The sequence below is a fragment of the Xiphophorus hellerii genome, chromosome 14, assembly GCF_003331165.1.
Source record: "Xiphophorus hellerii strain 12219 chromosome 14, Xiphophorus_hellerii-4.1, whole genome shotgun sequence".
Taxonomy (NCBI): domain Eukaryota; kingdom Metazoa; phylum Chordata; class Actinopteri; order Cyprinodontiformes; family Poeciliidae; genus Xiphophorus; species Xiphophorus hellerii.
Window position 1 is genome coordinate 22,828,289 of NC_045685.1, and position 24,158 is coordinate 22,852,446.

The following is a 24,158-nucleotide window of genomic DNA, read 5'->3' on the forward strand; positions in this document are numbered from 1 at the left end:
GGAGAACAGAAGATCAGATAAATAAAGTTTATTTTAACAATGATAAAAAGTGAGATTGTGTGATTCTTGTCCTTGGGAATTGGCAACCGGTGTCGTCTGTACACTGAAGATCAGTGAGAATGAGATGGTGAGTTTGAGGTTGTCGGAAATTGGAACTTTAGGGAGAATTAGACTGATCTTACTTGATATGAAGAAAATCTTCCACCAGGGGGTAATACAGTGGTCTCCAGGGTATGGTCTCTTTGTGGGTATCCTTGAAGTGATCCGGGTTCCAGTGTGAGGTCTTGACTGAGTGAGTTTCTTGTTGGGGATGTAGAGGGCGGACAGGTAAGTTCAGGTGCGGAGGAAAGAGGAACAAACCGACTGCCAGCTGAGAATCCAGGAACAGTTTATTGAAGATCTGCAGGGATGAAGATGGTACTCGGGCAACCAGTGGGTAACAATCCACAGCGTTACGAGGGAGGAAAATCCAGAAAGCCAGAACTTGGGCTTCACAGGGGAATTTCCAAGGCGTCACAAGGAAACACCTGAGAGAGAGAGGATGATTACTAGAAGTCATCTCAGGGATAACACAGAGCGCTTGCTCGGAAGGGCGCAGAGTACCATTACTGCCAAACACCCAGGCGTTGAAGTGCTGGCAGTCTGCTCCTCATTTACTCTAGTGGATGAAGGGGGAAAGCAGCAGGCAAGCAGAAAAATCCCACAAAGAAACCAAAACCTCAGTTCCCAACACAAACAGAATAAAATTATATGGTACTACTGTTTATTGGCCTAACAACATCAAGTTTTTTAAAAGAGACCTGAATGATCTTTCATATCATTCATGTCCCTGAATCCCAACTCATTTCATGATGCTAAAATAAAGTTTTTCTGCCTTCCTTGCAGTTACATAAAAGCCTCTTTGTTTTTCACACTGGGGATGGTTGTTGATGACCACAGCTGCAGGTTTTAGATTTTTGTTTGGCAGATACATCCTGTCATGATGGAAAAGCTGAAAAGGTGAAAGGTGAAGAGTTATGGTTATAAACAAATAATTTATGTAAACCACTACTGTGTTCATCAACCACAACCTTCATGCAGTCTGGGTCTCCCTGCTTTGCTAACCCCGAGTCCCAGCCTCAGATAAGCACAAGAAAATATATGGATGGTTGAAATTCATGTTTTTAATAATCAAACATTGTATCTTGTAACAAAGGCAGCTACTCTGTGTGCTGGTTTTCAGTGGATGATACTAAATATTTAGCTGTGTTGGTATAAATATAGGCTGGAAGATATTGATATTTTTATAAAAGAAGCTGAGTTTAAAATCTTTTCTCTTCTTAATTTATTCGTATTTCTAAGCAAATGTTTTGTGACTTTTGTAGTTACTACAACTCATCATTCACATTTTGCACTTTTGAATGTAAACATTCAGCCATCAGATATTTTCATCATAGCAGGTAGCCTCAGGCCAACTATATCAGAGCATACCATTAAATCTTCTATAAATGGCACAGTGGGTGTGGACCAGAGGCTGTCTGTGGAAGAATAACTTCATTCGACACTAATAACTTTCAGTCTTTCTCAGGAATCCTTCACTCTGTCAACATGTTGTCGTCTGTGTTGCTGCTGCTGCTCATCAGCGGAGCTCAAGCTTCTTACTATGGCGTCGTCTTTAGCTACTCTGTTGGAGACCTTCAGCCAGATGGATACCCAGTAAGTTGAGCTTCTTTATAAAATATCACACTTGCTTTTTATAAAGAGTGTATTCAACACCTCCTCACTGAAATTTCACAGGAATCCAATAACTTTAAGGTGAGCTTCAGCTCTTGTGAAGAGTTTAACTCTTGGTTATGTGGTGGAGAATGTAGCGAGTTCCCAGTTTATCCAGTTGATGAAAGACGAAGTGATTGGTGTCAGACATCCTACATTCAGACTCTTCCAGTCTCATTCCTGTCTGCGTTAGATTATCCGTAAGTCCAATTCAACATTAATGAAAATATAATTTTCTATGTTCACATTAAAACTGAGGACTGATGCTGAAAAATCCTAAACCAAACAGCTTCATCAGTCGGGCTGATTGGGTTTTCCTACTTTCTAAGGAGGAAAACCTGTTACAATCAGCTGATTATTTAGTTTTATTGGTCTTTGATGATATGGTCGTGCAGCATTATTTTCCTAAACATCTCAATATCACCTATTGTAGGTTTGATGCTACAAACTGGACAGAAAACAGAAATGGGATTGAACTGTCGGCAGCTACATTGCTCTTTGAAATAAGAAACCGTTCTGACATCAACAAACCAAACTCATCACCCCAAACCACCATCATCCCTCTGCTGAGGTAATTCTGGTTATCATTTACAATATTTTATCTACAAACACAGCATTTTATTGACAGCAAAAATATTTAGATAACTGTCGTTTGTTTTGTTTTTTATTCTTCATCAGCATATACAGATGAAACTCTGCAAATCAGAAGCAAAAGATAATCAATATAATAAAAATCGGACGGTTATTCCTGATTTACAAAATCGGTTACATATGTTGATGTTTTGATGGGATAATTCAGAGGTTATTGTTATTCTACAAAGTGAACATTGTTGTACTTAAAACAACCTGTCAGATAAATAAATGTAAACTAAATCTAAGTAGGTGTTTTCTGTGGAGAGAGTTCATCTTTAGAAAAACTGAACTGAAACTATTCTGGAGGTTGTTCCATAAGAAAGCAAAACCACTGAAATAAAATAGTTGTGGTGAAGAAACCTTGGAGAACTAGTTAGACACGCTTGAATTGTGAAGCAAATACCTGAAGGAACTGATAGAGGTGTGGTTGTGATGTTCTAATAAATGTTTCTTCTTCTGTCAGAGTTCCTTCAAACTGTCAGAGAAACATCGACCTGCTGGTCTCAGACCCAGATGGAGACGACATTAGATGCAGATATGCAGCAGGTTCAGAGTGCAACATCTGCACTCCTCCGTCTGTCCTCAGTGTCTCATCAGTGAGTATTAAATGTTGACATTTGCAGTCAGTGACACAGGATAGTCTGGATTTTTCTACTTTGTCATTAAATGTGAAAAATGGCTTGAATGTCATGCATTTGTGACATTCAAATGCATAGATGTCATGAGAGCGTTCACAATTGCAATGGAGTGGCAGTGCAGAGATGCGAGGGCCGCCCAATGCTGCCTTTAGCTTAAGCTACTATTGCAATTCTTAAATTTATTTTTGCATTTTCTCTGCAATTGTTCTTTGTTGTCTGAAAAGCAATAACGTTGATCTAATCTAGTCTGTTTAAGAGCCACTAGACTCCATCAGCCTGTTGAAAAGCTGAACTGTTGCTAAAATGAGGCACTTAAATAGACATGATGTATTTTGTTTGTGTTTTGGTTTATCTGTTTAATCTATTTTATTATATGTGTATTCTTATCAGTTCAGTGATGACAGAGAAACAAACTTTACAGAAAAATGGCAATAAATAGATTTGACTTAATCCATAATCACCTGATTCAGTTTTAATTTGGATCTTTTTCTTCTCCTCTCTGTTCTCTTCCAGTCTTGTTCTCTGTCATTCAGTCCCACCAACAGCAGCGCTGAAGGTCCGTATGCGGTTCAGATGGTGGTGGAGGATTTTACCGGGCAGAACATCACTCTGACTAATGGCAATAACTCACAGGAGGTGAAACCTCAGAATGACGCCATCAGCAAGATCCCTGTCCAGTTTGTTTTCAGAGGTAAAATAAACTCTGAACTTGTTTGAACCCAAAAAGAGCCGAGCTGGATTGGAAAAATCTGCTTTTGTTCTGCGTTTATTAGATTTGAAGTATCAGTAACTACAGATTAATACAGAGAGTTACACATTTTACAGAATATATAAGAAGGAATGCAACCAAGCTAAATATATCCATAGGTGAGGTGGAGAAAGATCTGGTTACATTAAATATTCACCTATCAAATGACAGCTTCATGTTGTTTGTTTTAATGACCAGTTCCTTTCAGCTTGAATTCATTTGTTTCTTTGTTATTTTCTTCCAGTGGATCCTGCAGCTCCGTCCTGCACAGAAGGTGAATATCTGCCCAGGTTTCTGCCTCCAACTCCTGAACATGGAGCTCAGATCCTCACCAACGTTAACCAGACTCTAGAAATCATCGTCAGAGCAGAAGCAACCCAGGCTGAGTGAGTGATCTCTAAAATTAACCCTTCATGATTCTGGAGTTTAATCTAACCTCATGCATTAAATAACTCCCATCAAGTGCAGCAACATTGATGAATCAAATACAAATGAAACAAGAATCAAGAAAAGTTTTCTTCATTTTGTTTCTGACTGAAAAAACAGTATCAACAGCCGTTGTCTAAGCATAACAGTTATGATGCCAACAAAAAGCGTTGCTAATGCCAACAGAAACGGCCGGCTGCCGTTTTTAAAGTTACACGGTCAAAACTGATCAGCAAAGATTTAGCCTGTCACATATCACAAGTCATATTTTCACCATTTTATTCATTCGTGTATAAATGTCAGTTTCAAATTAAATATTTAATAAGCAAGCTAATTTGTCAGTTATATATTTTGCTCCAAATGACAGTTTTACCGTCAAGCTAAATATTTATTTTACCTACTAGTTATCTAGCTCAAAATTTATTTTTTATCTCCAAACTAAATTTTTTAGCAAGCTGTTTATTTAGATCAATATATATTTAGTTTAGCTCTAAGCTCAACTTTAAGCTGCATACTTAGTTTGCAAACTAAATATTTAGCATGTTTGTGTTAATATGCAAATTCACTACCAATAAGTGGATGTTGTGTGAGGATTTGGTTTTTCTATGTTTTATTTAGGTTTCTGTGTTCCCTTTTTGTCTCCATGTTGTCCCTCATTTCCCCTGATTACCTTCCTTGTGTATTTAATCCCATCTGTGTTCTCTGCTCCTTGTCGGATCCCTGTTGTGTTTATCCTGTCGTGTCACATGTCTTTGCTTTTGCCCTGTACCAGTTGCTACCAGAGATTGAGCTCCTAGCCTTTTGCTCACCTGTGCTGCCTGGATGTTCTGTACTTTCATAATTAAATCATCATTTTTCTCACCATAACCTGGATCCACCGCGCCTACCTCACCATCCTACAGCCGCACTTTGACATGTTGACTATCAAAATAAAAGCTGGGTCTTGAGAACGTCCATGTCACTTCCTGGTCAGACTGAATCCTTCCTTAGCAGTAACTGTTGCTGTAGATCCATTGTTAAGGGTCTGTCATAACTTTAAAATGGCTCATCTCTTGGTTTAAGCTGAAATGTACAAGAAAAGAAAGCAAGAAATGATTATAAAGAGATGACAGGAACTGATTTGAAAGCAGGAGTTTACTTTGGTAGTCCATTAACGGTTACCAGCAAGTGAACTTACTTTACTTAATTACCTAAATATTTAGCTATGAGCAAAATATTTAGCTTCAACTTAAATATTTAGTTGGTTAATTAACTAATTAGACGGCTAAAAATTTAATTTGAAACTGTGATATTTATTACTGGATGAAAAACATGGTAGAATTATGACTTTGAAGGTTGAATCCACATTTTATAACCTGAGTGTGTGACTTTAAAAACACCTGATGCCTTTGCAGGTTGGAAAAATTGGAAATATAAATGTAACAAACTGTCTCTCCTGTTTATTAAAGGACCACTGAGCTCCTGTTCAGCGGACCAATAGGTTTAGCCAAGAGTTCATCAGGATCAGGAAACTTCAGCCTGACATGGACACCATCAGCCAGGGATGCAGGACTGAAACAAACTCTCTGCTTTGTTGTCCAAGCAAAGTTAGTGTCTTATCTTATTAATGTATGGAAAAAAGCTTAAACTCTTAATATTTCTCAAAATGCTGCTTCATATTTTTTACGTGTGGTCTTGTTATTTCTATTCCGATCTCTTAACACCAAAGGGATCTGCCTGGTTAATTATTGAGAAAGTCCAAAATCATTTAGTGCTTAATTTGTGTTTGTATAATCTACCTTCTTAATATGTTGTTAAACTGAATTGATGGGTTATAGTTTTATATCTAAGCTGTTTCTCTATTTACCTCCACAGCTCCTCCGGCTCCGTGTACCAGTCTGACTTTCGATGTGTCTTTGTGACGACTGGGAGCAGTGAGTGGAAATCTCAACTTTTCTTTTCAGTTTGAATTCAAGCAACATTTTCCTGAAGTGATAATGTTGCTGCTGATCTGCTGCATAATCCACAGCTGCAGCAACTGTTTCCCCTCCGACTACAACGGCAACCCCATCAACTATGTTCATGACAATCCAACCTCCATTCACAACTACACTTCCACCAACTACACCTCCACCAACTACACCTCCACCAACTACGCCTCCACCAACTACGACTGCACCAACTACGACTGCACCTCCACCAACTACGACTGCACCTCCACCAACTACAACTACACCTCCACCAACTATGACTTCACCTCCACCAACTACGACTGCACCTCCACCAACTACAACTACACCTCCACCAACTACGACTTCACCTCCACCAACTACGACTACACCTCCACCAACTACACCTCCACCAACTACAACTGCACCTCCACCAACTACAACTACACCTCCACCAACTACACCTCCACCAACTACACCTCCACCAACTACAACTACACCTCCACCAACTACACCTCCACCAACTACAACTGCACCTCCACCAACTACGACTTCACCTCCACCAACTACACCTCCACCAACTACAACTGCACCTCCACCAACTACACCTCCACCAACTACAACTACGCCTCCACCAACTACACCTCCACCAACTACACCTCCACCAACTACAACTGCACCTCCACCAACTACACCTCCACCAACTACAACTACACCTCCACCAACTACAACTGCACCTCCACCAACTACAACTACACCTCCACCAACTACAACTGCACCTCCACCAACTACGACTGCACCTCCACCAACTACGACTGCACCTCCACCAACTACGACTGCACCTCCACCAACTACGACTGCACCTCCACCAACTACGACTGCACCTCCACCCCCACCAACTACAACCATAACCCCACCAATTACGACTACACCTCCACAAACTACAACCGATCAACCCACCACAACAACTGCACTTCCTTCAACTACGATTGTGTTCCCACCAACTACCAACCAACCCACCGCAACATTTGCACCAGGACCATGTAAGTGTGACTGAAGTTGAAGTTAGAGATCTTCACCAAACCTGGTAAATTTGTAGTTCTTTAGATTTGCTATTATAAGTAACGGCAGGGAACTAGGAGCAACATTTATGGTTACATTTTTCTTGATAAAGTGCTCCATCGTTGTCCCTGGAACTAAAAAAATGGTCTTTTGAAAGTTTCCATCCACATATTGTTTGACAGTAGATGGTTCATCATCAACTGCTCTGCCGCATCCTAAGCAGCATCCTCATTACATCCTCATTACATCCTCATCACATCATTACATGCCACTTTGAATTTCTGTATACTGAATACAAAGGAGTACAGTTTACTTTAGAAAAATCCACTTTCACTGAAACAGAACACAATCTGCACTTACGAACAAGAATGTTGGCTTGTGCATGTGTAACTCTTCTGTGTTCATCTCTGGTCCAATATGGCCGACTTCACAACAGAGGCAACCTGATTCATTGTATTTATTTAAAAGAGAAAATCAAGTTGGTAGTTAACATCAGTCTGACAGCTTCTGCCCCTTTACATTAAATAAAAAAGAGCAAATAACCCTAAACAAACTACAGGGCAATATTTCCCAATCAGCAGTTAGCAGCAGTTAGCAGCAGTTAGCTGTATAATTAAATACAGCTAAAATGCGCAGCATTAATAATGACAATACACATGAATCAATGTATACATTTAAATTGGTTGAAAATATATGTCAAAATATAATACTTGTAAAGAAAACACAGAGCTGATGCTAACACAGTTAACAGACAGCAACAGAAAAAAGGGGGAGGAGCCGCCAGTTACTGGTTGCTATGGTAATAAGAGTATAATAATAATAATAATAATAATAATAATAATAATAATAATAATAATAATAATAACAATGATAATTACTATCACTATTTACGGAAATAATGAATAAAGACATTTGTAAAACATATTTGAGGAATTTAAATTCCAGGAAAACAGAAACTAAATTGCATTTCAACAAGAAGGACTTTGAATGGGAGCTAATGGACAAAAAATTCCATAGGGACACATATTTTTGCATTTGGTTTAAAATGGATATTAAAGATTTAAATGTTGGAAAAGATGACTCATCACAGAATACATAAAAAATGATTCTTATTGATTAATGATCCTGTTTTAAGTAGTAATGTTGACTCTCTGTGCTTCTTCTAGATTATGCTTTGGCTCTGAATGTAAAGCTTTACACTTCACTATTACTGGAGAATGACTCTGCAACCATCATAAAGCTGGTCAGTAACCTTGGTCAATGTTAATGATTATCAGTTTTATTCTAGTCTGCTAAGTTTATTTGTTTCTGCAGTAAATTACTTTTGTTTTTCTTTTGTGCGTTGCTATTCTTCCTTGACAAAATGTTATTTTAACTTAGGGAATTGTGTTTTCCTCTCCAGATCAAAGATGAGCTGAAAAGACGAGGGCTGCCTCCAGATATAATGTTAAAGCTGTTAAGTGATGGTGTGGTGAAGGCGACAGCCTGAGTCTGAGCCTCGATGTGGCTAGAAATATGTTTCCTTCAGTTTTTCTTCACATTCAGGGGGTTATACTTATTTTGGTGAACCATAATGAAAAGTTATTATCCAGAATACTCTAATGCATAATATTTCCAGCTGTTTATCAATTATAAAATTGTATAGTAACACTGTTTTTTTTTTTCCTAGTAATAGAATAAAGCCTTTAAAAAGACAGCTTTTGGAGAAAATTCAGTTTCCAGAAGAACTTGGTAACAAAACCAAAGATCCTTCATTTAGGATCCCAGACTAGCTTCTCGATGTTAAAATCAAGGTTTTCTGCATTCCTTGCATTTTACGCTGGAAACGGTTCTTGATGATATTTTGCTGACGGCTTTATCTTTCTGTTTTTGTGCAGAATAAATTTCTGTTAAAAGTATTTCATGCAGATACAGTCTGTCATGGTTAAAAAACGTGAAAAGCAGAAAAGGCGAAAGTGAAAAGTTGTGGTTATGAACAAAACTTGGCATGAGAGGAATGCTCCAAATGAAAGTAAATGTACTCTTGTTCTGTTATGAAATGCTGACGAGTTTTATTCAACTCAGAAGTTTACATACACTCACCATCAACATGAAGGTAAAAAATTAGAAGCCTTAACCAATTATTTGATGTATTCCCTCTTGCATTATTGTGTTTTATGCACCAGCAGGGCCATGTGAGAATAAAAACAGAGAAAATGGGAAAACAGATTTTTTTTGTTGTTGTTTTTGTTCTCCCTATGTAAATAAAGTTTATGACCAAAACATGATGAGTTTCAGAGTAATCCTTCAACACTTGTATTAAACTATGGCTTCTTCTGTGCAATTAAATGGATTTGCTTGTATTTATGAGAAGGAAAAAAGATATGTAAAATCTGTCCTTGTTCAGATAAGGTTTTATCTTTAGAAGTAATTTTAACTAAATATACCAGGACTAGTAATCCGTCCTGTTAAGGAAAAAAAAAAGGAAATCTTTCCCACAAGTTTATGCAATAGGAGTAAAAATGAAAAACTGAGAGGTCAAACAAACGCCGCCTTCAGGGACGTGTCTGTCATGTCCGAGGTGGATCACGCTCTGCTGGTACATTCATCCAGGTGTGAAAGAAGGTGAAGTGATGAATGTGACCCATTAAGAGGTTTGACTGACTCATTATGCCAACATGTTTCCTGGCAGAACAACAGGGACAAACAGGAACCTGTTCCGAGAAATGTAGCAGTAAAATTTGATGGCGTAAGCAAAAAGAAAAGGCGGAGCAGGAGAAACTCAAATAAATTCACCAAGAAACGCATAATCAATCAATCAATCAATTTTATTTTTAAAACAAGGCAGTTCAAAGTCACAAAAATAGAGAGTCATAAAAACAGTAAGCAAGTAAACATTGCATTTTATCAAGTGCCATCATTGCACATCAAAATGTTGGTCAAAGCTTCATTTATTAATATCCAAAAGTAACTCTAAGCCGCTGGGTTTGTGCTTCTCCAGGTTTGGTTCTGGTTCTGGGGATTCAGACCAGAACCACAACCAGAACCAGTGATTTATAAACTGACAACAATATTTTAAAGTCCATCAATACAGTGAACTGTGAAAAACACCCGGAGAGTAAAATAAATAAATAAATAAAATCCTATAAGAAACATAAATAGAAATATTGTGTGTACAATTTCACAAATATCTGAGTTTAAAATTAGTCCCTTTACTGAATTAAATTCCTGTTTAAATGTAATTTGTAATTTGTTTTTGCTGTATTTCAACACCTTCCACCCCAAAGACGGCGACGTTTCCTCATTCCAGGTAAAGTCTGTTTCCTTTGTGTGACTTTATCCTGTCTGACCTTCAGTATCTGTGATGCTTAGCAGACAAAGAGGGAAGGAGTGGGAGTCTCTTCAAGCATAAAGCCTTTTGTTTCTAACAACATCCAGTCTGTGCATAGAGGCACTGATTCAGTCAACATGTTATCGTCTGTCCTGCTGCTGCTGCTTCTGATCAGCGGGTCACAGGCTGATTATTATGGCTTTGTGTACAGCTACTCAGCTAAAGACCTCCAAGCAGGCGGATTCCCGGTGAGTTCAAGCATTTTATAGCTTCTCCTTTCCTCTGGATTTTATTAAACTCTCTTCCTTTCAATCCACAGATCGTGGCTCGCTACCTGTACAGCTTCAGCACATGTGCAGAGGTTGATGCACAGGTTTGTGGAAACGGCTGCAATTTTTCAGAGATAACCTTGAACAAAATCCAGGAAATCAGCGGCGAATGGTGTCAGAAAGAAAGACTGGTTACCAGTGTGAATAATGGGAGCCAGCTGAGTCAGTTTGGGTGAGTTCACCTCAGAGTAACACAGGAATAAACTCAGAACTGATCAACGTGAAGACATTTAATCATTGCTCTGGAGATACTTAGTAGAATTGGGTAGCTTTTACTCAATTACATTTACTTAAGTACCTTTTTTGGAAACATGTTCTTTTAGGAGTATTTTTACTACGCTGTACTTTGTACTTTTACTTGAGTAACTTTATTATCAAGTATTTCTATCCTTACTTGAGTAAAATTTCAGGATTTTCTACCCACTGAATGAAAAACAAACATGTTTTAACCAGAAATTCACCAGACAGACAAAAACTTGCAGTTTCTGTTAAAGTTTCTGAAGTTTTTCATTGAAGGAAACGGATTTGGAAACATTTATTTTGCCTGATTTTGTTATTTTTGTTACTTACATGAATTATTGTAATTTTTGTCCTGAAAGTAGCAAACTTTCCACTTAGCTTTATGTTTTGGTTCATCTGATGATATAATTTTCACCCAAACGATTAATAATTTGATCAGTTATTCAGTACTTGAGACTTTTTACAAAATACCTTTTTACTCTAACTTGAGTCATTTCTTGGATGGATACTTTATACCTTTTTAATTTTTGAGTGCTTCTGTTGCTTGAGTAAATTTTTTGGGTTCTCTGGCTACCAGTTACGTCTGAAAACTTTCTAACTTGTCCCTTTGTAGGTTTTCTGGTGGGAACTGGACAGACAACAGGAATGGGATTGCTTCGTTCAGAGTCCAAATGCAGGATGAGGGAGGAATCCGCTCCGATACCGGCAAACCCAACACATCTCCACTGACCACGGTCCTTCCTGTTCTGAGGTGATTTTAATTTTTCCCTTCTTGATATTTGCATCAAATATAATTGTTAAAATTGTTAAACCTCAATCTGATTTTTGGTCTTATTGATTGTAAATCCCGTCTTCAAACGACAGGCTTTACATCTAAGTCAGTTTTATCTTTACAATAACGCTAAGCAATAATGCTAACATACAAAAAACAACATGAAAATTAACATATTTTGGTAATCTAGCATTTCCTCTCACATATTTCCTTAGGAACAAAACAACATTCACACTTTGCTAAAGTCTTTTTCAAAAACTACATACAAGAAAATGTTTTATGACGTAAATGATGTACTTAAGGAGAGAATGGGTTCTGTTAGGTTAAGTTTTTCCTTAAAGGACGAAATGCTTTTTATGCAGCTGAAACAAAAACAATGTGGAGAAAAGAAACATAGAAGAACTGATCAGTCAAGATACTTGAAGTAGGACACAACACTTTTCTTTTAAACTGTGAACAAACTGAGGGTTTTAACCACTGATAGGATCAAAATGTGGGTGTAAAACATTTGTTGGTTTCGTTGTTCCAGAGTTCCTTCTAATTGTCAGAGAAACATCAGCTTGTTGGCATTTGACCCGGATGGAGATGAAATAAGATGCAGAGATGCACAAAATGCATCCGAGTGTGACGTCTGCACACCGGCACCTGTCATCGACCTCTCATCCGTAAGTAACACCTGGATCAGGTCTGTAGTAAAAGAACAGATAACTAATTATTCTTTAATGACAATTATAAGAATTCTGCAGCTACAGTAAGAAACAATATCTATGCAATTTTCAATAAATTAAACTTTATTTTAGCCAGTGAATTAAACAAGTCTAACTCACTCAGGTTAAAACTGATTAACCAACCAAACTATAAATTTAAGTACGTTTTGCATATATATATATATATATATATACACATACCATATATAAACTTATTTATATTTCTAGACAGGTAATCAGGTTAAAGATAAGCTTTAAAAACTAGAAATCTGCCAGTTGTCCTCTAGTCATCAAGAAAACTCTTCCAAAGTCAAAGGTAAAAAAGATAAAAAGAAAATGACACCTTAATGTGAGTCTTATAAATTAAAATTAATCTTCTATTTGGCTGGTGATCATTTTATATACCATATAAACTGAGCAAAATTTGACATCAGAGTAATAAGTAATACAGTTCTGGAAAAAGTTAAGAGACCACTTAAACTGGCCAGATTCTCTGATCTTGCTTTTTTATATGTTTGAATAAAATGATCATTGTTCTTTTATTCTATGAACTACTGACAACATGTCTCTTTTTTTCCCAAGCAACGATTTAGTTTTTATTAGCAGCAAATGAGAAATGGTCAGTATTAGGAAAAAGATGCAACGATTTCAGACCTCAAATAATGCAAAGAAAACAAGTTTACATTCATTTAGAAACAACAATACTGACGTTTTAACTCAGGAAGAGTTCAGAAATCAATACTTGGTGGGATAATTATGAGGTTTTCAATGGGGTTCAGTGCAGTGGGCTCTTATTTGTTCCAGAGCTGTATTATTGGTCCTGACTCGGTTGAACACTGATCTAAATGCACATGCATGTATTCACTCTGTGGAGTTGGGAGCTCATCAAACTTTCCAACATCCTTTCAGATTGAGAGAAATAAAGGAATTTGTTACAGGAAATGTAGGCAATTGTTATATTTTACTGAAATCTGAATCATGCGCTCACAGAAATAATTCAGTTCTCCTGAGTCTGTTCGGCCTTTAGGGTTTCAGCTTGTGTAAACATTTTGTTGTGATTTTAGTTTAGACCCTTTCTTCTCTTTCTGCTTTCTTGCAGTCGTGTGCTCTGACATTCAGCCCCACCAGCAGCAGTAATGAAGGTTCGTACGCCGTGCAGCTCATGATGGAGGACGTTGCCGGACAGACGATCACCTTGACTCAAGCAAATGGTGGAATGTCACAGAGGTACACAGGAGACGTCCTCAACAAGATACCTGTCCAGTTTGTTTTTAAAGGTACAACAAAGGCTTTTATTAAACTCTTTTACATGTACAGAAAATTACTCAAGTCTTCTTTGTTCATCCTAATGAGATGGATGGTGCTATGCTGTAAGCCATGAATAAGTCTACTTTTTGAGTTCTTTGCAGATTCTGAAAGTGTAGATTCTAAGTTTTCCTATGATGTAAAACACATGGAGATAAAAAAGATTAAAAACAGTGCTTTACTGCACGTACATTTATAGTTTAGGAGCATAATAAAAGAATAATAAACCTGAATTGCTTTGGCAGAAACTAAAGTTTTCTGTCAGTCAAAGAAAGCCTGAAGTAAATATTCATTTTATTTTAGGTGCTAAGATGCAGTTAGTCAGCGTGGGGTGCAGCGGTGTTGGTGGCATGCTATGTATTGTAATAATGTTCTAAAAACAGACGTTCGCTCTGAGAAACTGCAAAAATAATATTTCTGCAGACATGAATTCCTCTGATCATATAGGTAATCCTGGCATCTTTAGCTTTTCTTTTGAGTGACCCAGGCTTAAGCTAATTATCCATTGTTATTTTTAAACACAATTCTTTGGTAAGCTGACTGTAAGTGTCGCACTTTGAGCTTAAATAAACGGTCATTTACTGTATATGCAGTACGTCGAGGACCACTAGGGGGCATCTGCAGACCACCAGGGTTTTGGGGGCACAGCTTGAGAAAGACTGATCTGTGCTTATACACCAACACCTGAAGTGATTCTAATGATGCGCTTTACAAATGTGCTATTTCTGTTGCAGTTGATCCTGTTGCACCGTCCTGCACTGAAGGCGTCTATCTGCCCAGATTCCTGCCTCCAACTCCAGACAATGGGGCAAAAATCAGCACCACCGTCAATCAGACCCTGGAAATCACTGTCAGGGCCGAAGCAACGCAGTCTGAGTAAGAGAAAGCAAAAACTGTTTCAAAGAGGCTGAGCTGAACACAAACAACCTGGTAGAAAGAACTGGTTCCAGTTCGACGGGTTTGTTGAGACTGGATTGAGCTTAAAGTAGAAACAAGGGGTAGGATTGAACTTGACTGTTTTTCTTATTAGTCATGCAACAGTGTTAGTTTCACTGCGAAGAAGCAAAGTGCGTAGTGTTTACTGGTAGCTTTGATGCTTGCATCAAGAATGTCCTGGGCTCAAATCCAGGCCTGAACTCTTTTTGCACGGAGTTTGCATTTTCTCCACACACTCTGAATTGGTCTCGCTAAATCAGGGGTGTCCAAAGTGCGGCCCGGGGGCCATTTGTGGCTCTGGGACTGCAGATGGAGTCTTTTAATTTGTAATTGGGGTAAAATTTGCTACCAACATAATTTTCTTACGCAGGGAAATGTAAAGTACAATACAAAGTATTCATGTTTTCATAACCAAGTTTTAACAACAGGTAAAACCCAGTGGGTGCAGCAAAAGCAACTGCGCTGCACCCACATCAGCTTTTATGCTTTCTTGAATTTGGTTAAATATAGCAAATGTTTTGAAAGAAAGTGACCCAAATCATGTTATTACTAAAAATAAATTTACTCAATCGAGCCCAAGAGAAACTGAAAACTGTGTTTCTTGTAATACAGCAAACATGCAAAATTAAAGGAGTAGTAAGTAATAAATTTCCACATTTCTGGAAGATTTCAGAGATTAATCACAAAATGAATTACAAAAGGTTTAGGCAGAAATGTAATCCTTTTTTTTATATATCTACAATGGCCTGAATAAACCGCTGCAAAAATTCCTTTCAAGTTTTGGTCTAACAATAAATATGAAGCTACTTTGTTAGCTTGATTTTAGGTGTGTTGGTTTTTCAAACGTGATTACGTTTGAATATACTATTGTGTATACATTTGACAAAAAGTTTGGATTCCCCTGATTTAAGTTGTCTGTAGGTATGTGTGGTTGTCCAAGGTGTGCCCTGCCTCTCACCCAATGACTGCTGGAAAAAATCACTGTTTCCAGCAGTCAGTCTCCTTTCTGCAACCCTACAAGCATAAGTGTGTATAGACGATAGACGGATGGACAAAGGAGGTCATTTAAAATGTGAAGTCGTGTGGAAATTCTGGAAATATCACCAAACAGTTCTGATTTTTGTTTTTGAAGGATCACTGACCTTCTGTTCAGCGGCCCGTACAATGTGATCAGGAGCGAATCAGGGTCAGGAACCTTCACCCTGACATGGACGCCATCTGACTCTGAAGGAGGACTGAGCCATCCCATCTGCTTTGTTGTCCGGGCAAAGTTAGTATCCACTCTCATCAATATTTTTTTATTACATGAAAGTCTGCAAAATCCATCCTCAATTTAATTCCAGACCTTGAAACCTTTGCTGCATATCTTTGCTTCCTTTTTATGCCCATTTCCTGTCTCATTTTTGTCATTAAAGGTCACTAATGCTAAAAAAAATCTTAAAAAGAAAAGAAACTCTTTGTGGCAGAGAGTCAATAAGGGACTATCTCAGAAAAATGTGCCTTCAAATTGTTAACAGACAATCCACAGTTTGTGATTTTCAATATTTTTTTGAAAATATTCACAAGATGAGATGAGAAGCAGTTTGGTCCACATCTCAGATGATTTCAGGTTTTCACTGGACTCATCCGTAATGTTCGACCGTCCAACACGTCTTCACTAACACTGAAACTGAAGAAAGTCACTGTAAAGCTTTAAAATCAAATCCAAAAAATCTAATCAAGTTTTATGTGTATAGCACTTTAAAACATGAAAACACGAAATGAGCAATTAAAACATTAATTTTTTCCATTTACCAGTTAGACACGTTAAAATCAGAAGTGCAGTTGGTCTCAAAGTATAATCAAAGCTAGCACAGGCGGCGTCGTCTTCATCAATTATATCTATGAAATTTTTATCTGCCATGTGTAAAACATCAGCGGTCAGTACAAGACAAACTATTAAATAGATACAGATCTGCAGGATACCAGTAAGTTATACTGTGTTGCAATAATCTTCTGTCTAAGACACTTTAACACTGAACACTGTAATTATCTCCAACGACTGCAATTAATTCACTTTAAATTGTTACAGAACAACATGATGTCATTGTTTGATCAATTAAAGAATTAATATCGCTTTAAATAATTTTTATTTTCATATTAATTTATTTACCTTTTATTTAATTGTGTTATAAAAGTGAGATCAACATGTGATTTACAAAGTAAATGTCTCTAGAGGTGGTGGCATTATTAAAAAAATCAACTTTCTGTATCCTGACTAAAATGTTACCATAATCTAGTAATGTTTGAGTCATTTATTGTAGAATCTTTTTCAATAGTTTAAAAAATTGATAATAGTAAAGACAACAGAACTACTTTCTGTTGATCCATCAGTCTAATAAAATGCACTGAAGTTTGAATGTAATGCTACTAAATATGAAAAATCAAAGGGTGTAAATCTTTCTGAAATGTGTTCACTGTGGATATTAACGCATCGCTGTGAGTAAACTGTATTTAAAGGGTTGATAAAGTTTCTCTGATTTTCTTCCACAGCTTCTCCAGCTCCGTGTTAACCTCTGACCTTCGCTGCGTCGTTGTGACGGTTGCAGAAAGTGAGTGGAAGCCTTCAATCTTTCTCCTTTTTTTAAAAATGGCTGCCATTTGTTCCTGAACTCCTCTGATTTTTCTTTGCTGATCTCTTGTTTTGTCAGACTCGGCTGCAGCTGTAACTACAACCGGACCCACTACCAGTACACCAACAGCTGCAGTGGGCATAACAACAACCCGACCACCAACGACCAGCACTACATCCATCATCACCTCTGCAAACCAAACAACACCTGAACCCGGACCATGTAAGTATCAGAGTTTCACTTTTGAAGCTGTTACTGGGACCTTTAATCTGAAATAGCTTTTAATCTGAACTATTCTGTGCTAAATTTGTGTCCTAATCTTCTAGATTATGTTATTGCCCTGAATGCAAAGATCTCAGCCACCGTGTCACTGATAAATGATAAGGAGGCCCTCGCCCAGCTGGTGAGTAACAGCAATCCCAGCTTCAGCTGGTTTTTCTAGTTAAACTGCTTTTCTCTCTCTCTTTCACTCTCCCTCTCTCTCTCTCTTTTGTTCATAATTCAACTTCCTGGTACTTAAGGACTTCATTTTCACTCCTTCCTGGTTCCTCTTGTTAAACCCTGTTACTGTCTTCATTCTTCCCTGGTTCCCTGCTGGCCTTTCCATTGGATTTATGGTTTTTGTTCTGCTCTGGCTCCCTGTGATTTAAAAAAAAAGAAAAGAAAAGAAAAAGTTTTCCATCATTTTTTGTTATTAAACATTTTCTTTTACTTGACTTCTCTGCCATTCTGCATTTCAGTCAACCATCAAAGCACACATCATGACATTATTAAGCTTTAAACACATTTTAAATTTGTTCTGAGCACAGAAATGAATCAATAATGTTTATGATGATGCACTGATTCTATCTCACTTACAACTGTGTGTTTTCTTTTCCAGATTAAGGAAGAACTGATTAGCTACGGGCTGCCACAAACCATCAGCATTAGGATCCTGAGCAGCAGTTCATTGGAAGTAAAAAATGCCACATAGTGGCGACTTCTTGCAGGAAAATGATTTTAGTGACTCGTTGATTCAGGATTTTATTTCTCACACTCTGTAATCAACCACATTTATGAAGCTTTCTGCATGATGATAAACATCAAAATATTCGATTTCATTTTGATTTTACATGGCTTAGCTGGGAATGAATGTTAGACTGAAGTAAGATGTGACATACAATAAAATTATTTTGAATACAAAAAAATGCTTGTTTTGCAATAAAATAAGTATTTAAAAGTTAATACCAACCTGGTGCCCATTTTATTGACTCAAACTTTTCTAGTTGAATCTGGAAGGGTTGCATAAATCTCTTAAAAGTCTTTGAAAAGAAATTTCTTATCTTATTTTCTGTTATTTGAAATAACATAAAAAAAGTAATGAAGTATCAACGTTACAGGGTAGGAAATATTGATTCAGTGATCTACAAACATGAAGTTCTCACTGCTGTGTGAGATTTTAATCTCCGATTGCTTTGTAGATCGTTTCCTCATACCAGGTGAACTCCAGGCCTGGCAGCTTATCTGACAAAGTAGAAGCAACTTATTAGAAAGAATGAACTTCTTTTTTCATTTGAACACTTAAACACTTTCTCAGTGTTGTATAGTAACGAAGTAAAAACACTTCACTACTTTACTTAAGTATATTTTGGAGTACTTCATACTTTCCTCGAGTATGAAAATTTTTGATGACTTTCACTTTTACTTCACTATATTTCCAAACTTAATTGCGTACTTTTACTCCGATACATTTTCAATGTGTGGTTTAGTTACTCGTTACAAAAAAGCGCGAGAGAGAAACGCAAGTGTTTTGATCCCACCTACTGATTGGCAAGTAGCAAGCAGGCTACCGAACAAAGTCCGTAGCCTACTTGCCTGGGCTTGTTCATCACCACCAATAGGATACACCTGTTTCGTTTCTCCCATTAAACACAAAGCAAGTCTCGCAATCAGCAGCAGCCACATGGAGGAGGAGACGGAGACCACAACGACTGCAACTACGTCGGACACGGCTCCAGGGGAACCACCAGCTGGTGATGAGAGCCCATGGCCTTATTTAAATACAATACACTCTTTCGTGGGTGTTAAAGATTCGTTGTACCGCATGCAGTTTATGTTATTCCTGCCCGAAGATGTGGAAATTCTATCTTACAAAAACTCCCCATCCAACTTGAAGAAACACATCGAGGTAACGTCTTATGAAATGGTTATAATCCTCCTGTTTCAGTAACTATAGCGTGGTCACTAGGCACTACTGTATTGTGAAATGTTGACCATAAATGAACTTTGTTTGGCATTGTTTCAGTTCCACACGTGGTGTATTTAGCTTAGGCCTAATGTTGACTGTAGCAGGCTACCTAGACTCCTCTGTTCAAGGGGGGATAGAAGCCATAGCGATAGCAATTTAGACTGAATTTAACGAATATAGGAAAGGCATGCAAGTTCAAAACCAGGTTTACAGATGCCAATAAGCTGCATTTCCCTCCCAATTCTTTTTTTCTTTTGCATAATGACCAGTTGTGTGCACCACCTACTGACTGTAGCATTGACTGATTCACTGATTTGTGAAGTAGAGTAATCGTAACAGCTCTTTTTCTTCATGTTGGCCGCATTTTCTGTACTATTTATTTTTCTCATTTTCAGCACTGACCTTACATGAAGGGAAAACTTAAGGCTTACAAAAACTTTGTATTTTCTGTCCTGGAGGGTATACTAAGAAGCTGGTTCAGTGTAAAGCAGGTTAAGTTAACCTTGTGCTATAGGTAAAGCACCTAATTTTGTTAACTAAATGATGCCTGCAGGTATATCTATTAGCAGGTTTAATTTTGCCTGCACTTGGTTGTGTACATTATTTTAAGTGTATTTGACAAGTTTACCAAAATATAAAAAATGTAATTCAAACTGCATTTGCTTTGTTTTACTTTTTACTTGTACTTTTCATTACATTACTTGAGTACATCCATTTTTACAGTAATTTCCATACTTAAGTACAAGAAGTTTCAGATACTTTAAGACTTTAACTCAAGTAACATTTCAGTCAGTGACTTCGACTTTTACCAAAGTCATATTTTGGAGAGGTACCTATACTTTTACTTGACTCTGAGATTTCAGTACTTTATACAACACTGCACTTTCTTAGAAAATATAAAACGGTGGAGAACTCATTAATTTCACAAATTCAGAGCACACTTAGAAAGTCCAGAGAATAATTACTTACTTACATTTATTTAGCAACTCAGAACAAGGATTAGAATCCAGAAAAATTTCCTTAGCAACAACTTTTTAGACTTTTTAGACTCCTATTCTAACCCAGAAAAGGAATTAGACCAGAGCATGTTTACCTATACTTATCTACCAACCCTGAATAGGAGTATCTAGTTTATTACTTTGGTATAATATATACATATATTAAAAAGATTAAGATTTCAAATATTCAAGCACTAATTTAAAATTTTGTCCTAATTAAAAACATGCTTGCGTGATACAGCCTTAAAGTGAAGGCAGGATTATTCAAGTATTTTGTAAGAAATAAACTTTTTATTCTTGGTTTGTAAATCACTGGATGGTTTGATCTGTTATTATTGTTGTTGTTATTATTGTTGTTGTATTAACCTTCCAGACCAGTTCAGATTTTCTTTTTCTAGTCTCTTCTTCGTTACTCCAACTCAGTGGAAATAACACCACATGACTGCTGCCCCCTAGTGGAAAATTGTGAGAATGAAGCTTGATTCCTGCAGGGGAAAGTGTTTGCTTTTCTGATTTCTTTGTACGTCTTAATCCAACTTATTCCTGAAGTTTTCAGCAAACTAAGTCATAAAAAATGACTTTAGGATACTTTAGGATATAGGAAAGTTTGATTTTACTTTCACATTTAGAATGTTACTCATTTTTTATGGGGTGATAATTTGGTAATGGTAAAAATGACAGGAGCAAACACAAGATGTAATTCAGAATTGAGACCAGAAGATGGAGGGAAATTGTCTTGTCTATTGTTTCTCACTAAATATCCAGACACAAAAACGAAGTACAGTACAGACCAAAACTTTGGACACACCTTTTAATTCAATGAGTTTCCTTTATTTTCATGACTATTGACATTGTAGATTCACACTGAAGGCATCAAAACTATGAATAACACATGTGGAAATATGCACTAAACAAAAAAGTGTAAAACAACTGAAAATACCCCTTATATTCTAGTTTCTTCAAAGTAGCAACCTTTTGCTGTGATTACTGCTTTGCACACACTCTGCATTTTCTTGATGAGCTTCAAGAGGTCGTCACCTGAAATGGTTTTCACTTCATAGGTGTGCCCTGTCAGGTTAATAAGTGGGATTTCTTACCTTATAAACAGTCATGAAAATAAAGAAAACCCATTGAATTAGAAGGTGTGTCCAAACATTTGGTCTGTACTGTACATCTGAAAAATGAATACAACAAGCAGGTTTTGTTTTTAAAAAAGTAATATAGATACTGTAAATTCCACAAAATTAAAACAAAAACGAAATAGTTTCTTTAATAAAGGGTCAGAATTTAAATAGTTGTGGACAGCACTAATTAAAACTGATTATATAACAGTAGATTAAGAGCCAAACTCTAAACAAATGTTTCCCATGATGCAAGAGTCAATCAGCTCATAACAACATACAGGAAATTATGAAAATACCTAAAAGTTTAACTAAAGATATTAGATTGATTCATCTTGACATAAGAAAAATTTAATTCAAAATCATTTAAAATTAGCCAGAGTAGAGAGACTCAATGCAGAAAGACCCCAATAATCAATCACTGTCATAAACTGATCAGAATCAAAGTTCAAATGAAATTAAGTCGACATTATGGTGAAAACAGTGAAATATTGAGTCCATATTTCGATGCATTATGACTTATTTCTCAATGACCAGTTGTCATTTTATAACTGGGAATATACCTTTGTCATCACATTATCAGAAAGAATTGGATATAATAGACGTCAAAAACTGTAGTGATCAATAAATGATCGACAGTCATGTCACAGAGGGGTTACAATTGGTCAATTAAAACAGAACAGTAAAAGCTGAATGATTCAGAGTGTATTTATTATGATTTACTGGTGCCTAATAAACTATTGGCCATCTTAAAATAATTACTTAGTTGCTGATTACTTTATTACTTATAAAAGCGAAGCTGCTGGTGAAAATCTGTGTCATGGTGTGCGGGTGCGAGGTGGTGAGGCAGACGCTGTAGACCCAGATGAGATGAATAATGGATGTTTAATGATAAATTAACCCAGCAACAGGTAGCAGGCACAAGGAAACACTGACCACGACTAGACTAGACTAAACATTGACAACGACGAAAAATTGACGAGGACCCGACGAGGAACAAGGAACACAGGTGGAGTTAAATACACGGGAGGGTAATCACAGAGACGAGACACACCTGGGAACAATCAAGGGGAGGACAGGACAACGAAGAGACTTAAGGACACAAAAAACTCTAAATGAACACAGAAAACACAGATCCTGACAGTACCCCCCCCTCAAGGGCGGCTACCAGACGCCCAAAAAAAAAAAAAAAAAAACCACAACAAGGGTGGGCGGAGGGGCGCCGGATGGGGGGCCAGAGTCCAGAAAAAACAAAAACACAACAAGGGTGGGCGGAGGGGCGCTGGACGGGGGGCCAGAGTCCAGAAAAACAAAAAACAACCCACCATCGTGGGCGGAAACACAAGAGGGGCCAAGAGTCCAAAAACAAACAAAAAACTACCCACAGGGTGGGCGGAGGCAAAGGAGGCGGGAACCACGGAGGTGGTCCGGCGGTCGTCCGCGGCGCTGGAGGCGGGAACCACGGAGGCGGTCCGGCGGCCGTCCGCGGCGCTGGAGGCGGGAACCACGGAGGCGGGACCCCAGGAGGCGGTCCAGCGGCCGTCCGCGGCCCTGGAGGTGGCGATGATGAGCCCCGGGGGCCGCCCACAGACGGCGACGACGAGCCCCCCGATGCAGGGTCTCTGGTGGAACGCTGGGAGTCTCGGTCGGAACGCTGGGGGTCTCGGTCGGAGCACAGGGGGTCTCGGTCGGAGCACAGGGGGTCTCGGTCGGAACACAGGGGGTCTCGGTCGGAACACTGGGGGGTCTCGGTCTCGGGTGGAACACTGGGGGTCTCGGTCTCGGGTGGAACGCAGGGAGTCTCGGTCTCGGGTGGAACGCAGGGAGTCTCGGTCTCGGGTGGAACGCAGGGAGTCTCGGTCTCGGGTGGAACGCTGGAGGTCAGGGTCTCGGGTGGAACGCTGGAGGTCAGGGTCTCGGGTGGAACGCTGGAGGTCAGGGTCTCGGGTGGAACGCTGGAGGCCAGGGTCTCGGGTGGAACGCTGGAGGCCAGGGTCTCGGGTGGAACGCTGGAGGCCAGGGTCTCGGGTGGAACGCTGGAGGCCAGGGTCTCGGGTGGAACGCTGGAGGCCAGGGTCTCGGGTGGAACGCAGAAGGTCAGGGTCTCAGGAGGAACGCAGAAGGTCAGGGTCTCAGGAGGAACGCAGAAGGTCAGGGTCTCAGGAGGAACGCAGAAGGTCAGGGTCTCAGGAGGAACACAGGGAGTCTCGGTAGGAACACAGGGAGTCTCGGTCTCTGATGCACCGGCTGGTGCGCCGGCTGATTCGGCCTCGGGTGCGCCGGCTGGAACGCCGGCTGATTCGGCCTCGGGTGCGCCGGCTGGAACGCCGGCTGATTCGGCCTCGGGTGCGCCGGCTGGAACGCCGGCTGATTCGGCCTCGGGTGCGCCGGCTGGAACGCCGGCTGATTCGGCC

General features: G+C 38.7%; 2 protein-coding genes across 2 annotated transcripts; both read left to right on the forward strand.

Annotated features, from left to right (window-relative positions):
* Positions 1-1,561: 1,561 nt before the first annotated feature.
* On the forward strand, positions 1,562-9,449 carry LOC116733232 (mucin-5AC-like). Its single transcript, XM_032584013.1, has 11 exons — positions 1,562-1,695; positions 1,777-1,952; positions 2,186-2,323; positions 2,849-2,981; positions 3,537-3,714; positions 4,016-4,157; positions 5,646-5,783; positions 6,052-6,110; positions 6,206-7,168; positions 8,354-8,430; positions 8,590-9,449. Exons 1-11 carry the CDS (start codon positions 1,588-1,590, stop codon positions 8,674-8,676), a joined length of 2,199 nt encoding a protein of 732 aa, XP_032439904.1. The 5' UTR covers positions 1,562-1,587; the 3' UTR covers positions 8,677-9,449.
* Positions 9,450-10,030: 581 nt separating this feature from the next.
* Positions 10,031-18,609, forward strand: LOC116733401 (uncharacterized). Its single transcript, XM_032584237.1, has 11 exons — positions 10,031-10,745; positions 10,817-10,998; positions 11,680-11,817; positions 12,368-12,503; positions 13,645-13,822; positions 14,585-14,726; positions 15,919-16,056; positions 17,319-17,377; positions 17,477-17,620; positions 17,725-17,801; positions 18,279-18,609. The coding sequence occupies exons 1-11, from the start codon at positions 10,635-10,637 to the stop codon at positions 18,369-18,371; spliced, it is 1,398 nt and encodes a 465-aa protein (XP_032440128.1). The 5' UTR covers positions 10,031-10,634; the 3' UTR covers positions 18,372-18,609.
* Positions 18,610-24,158: the final 5,549 nt, after the last annotated feature.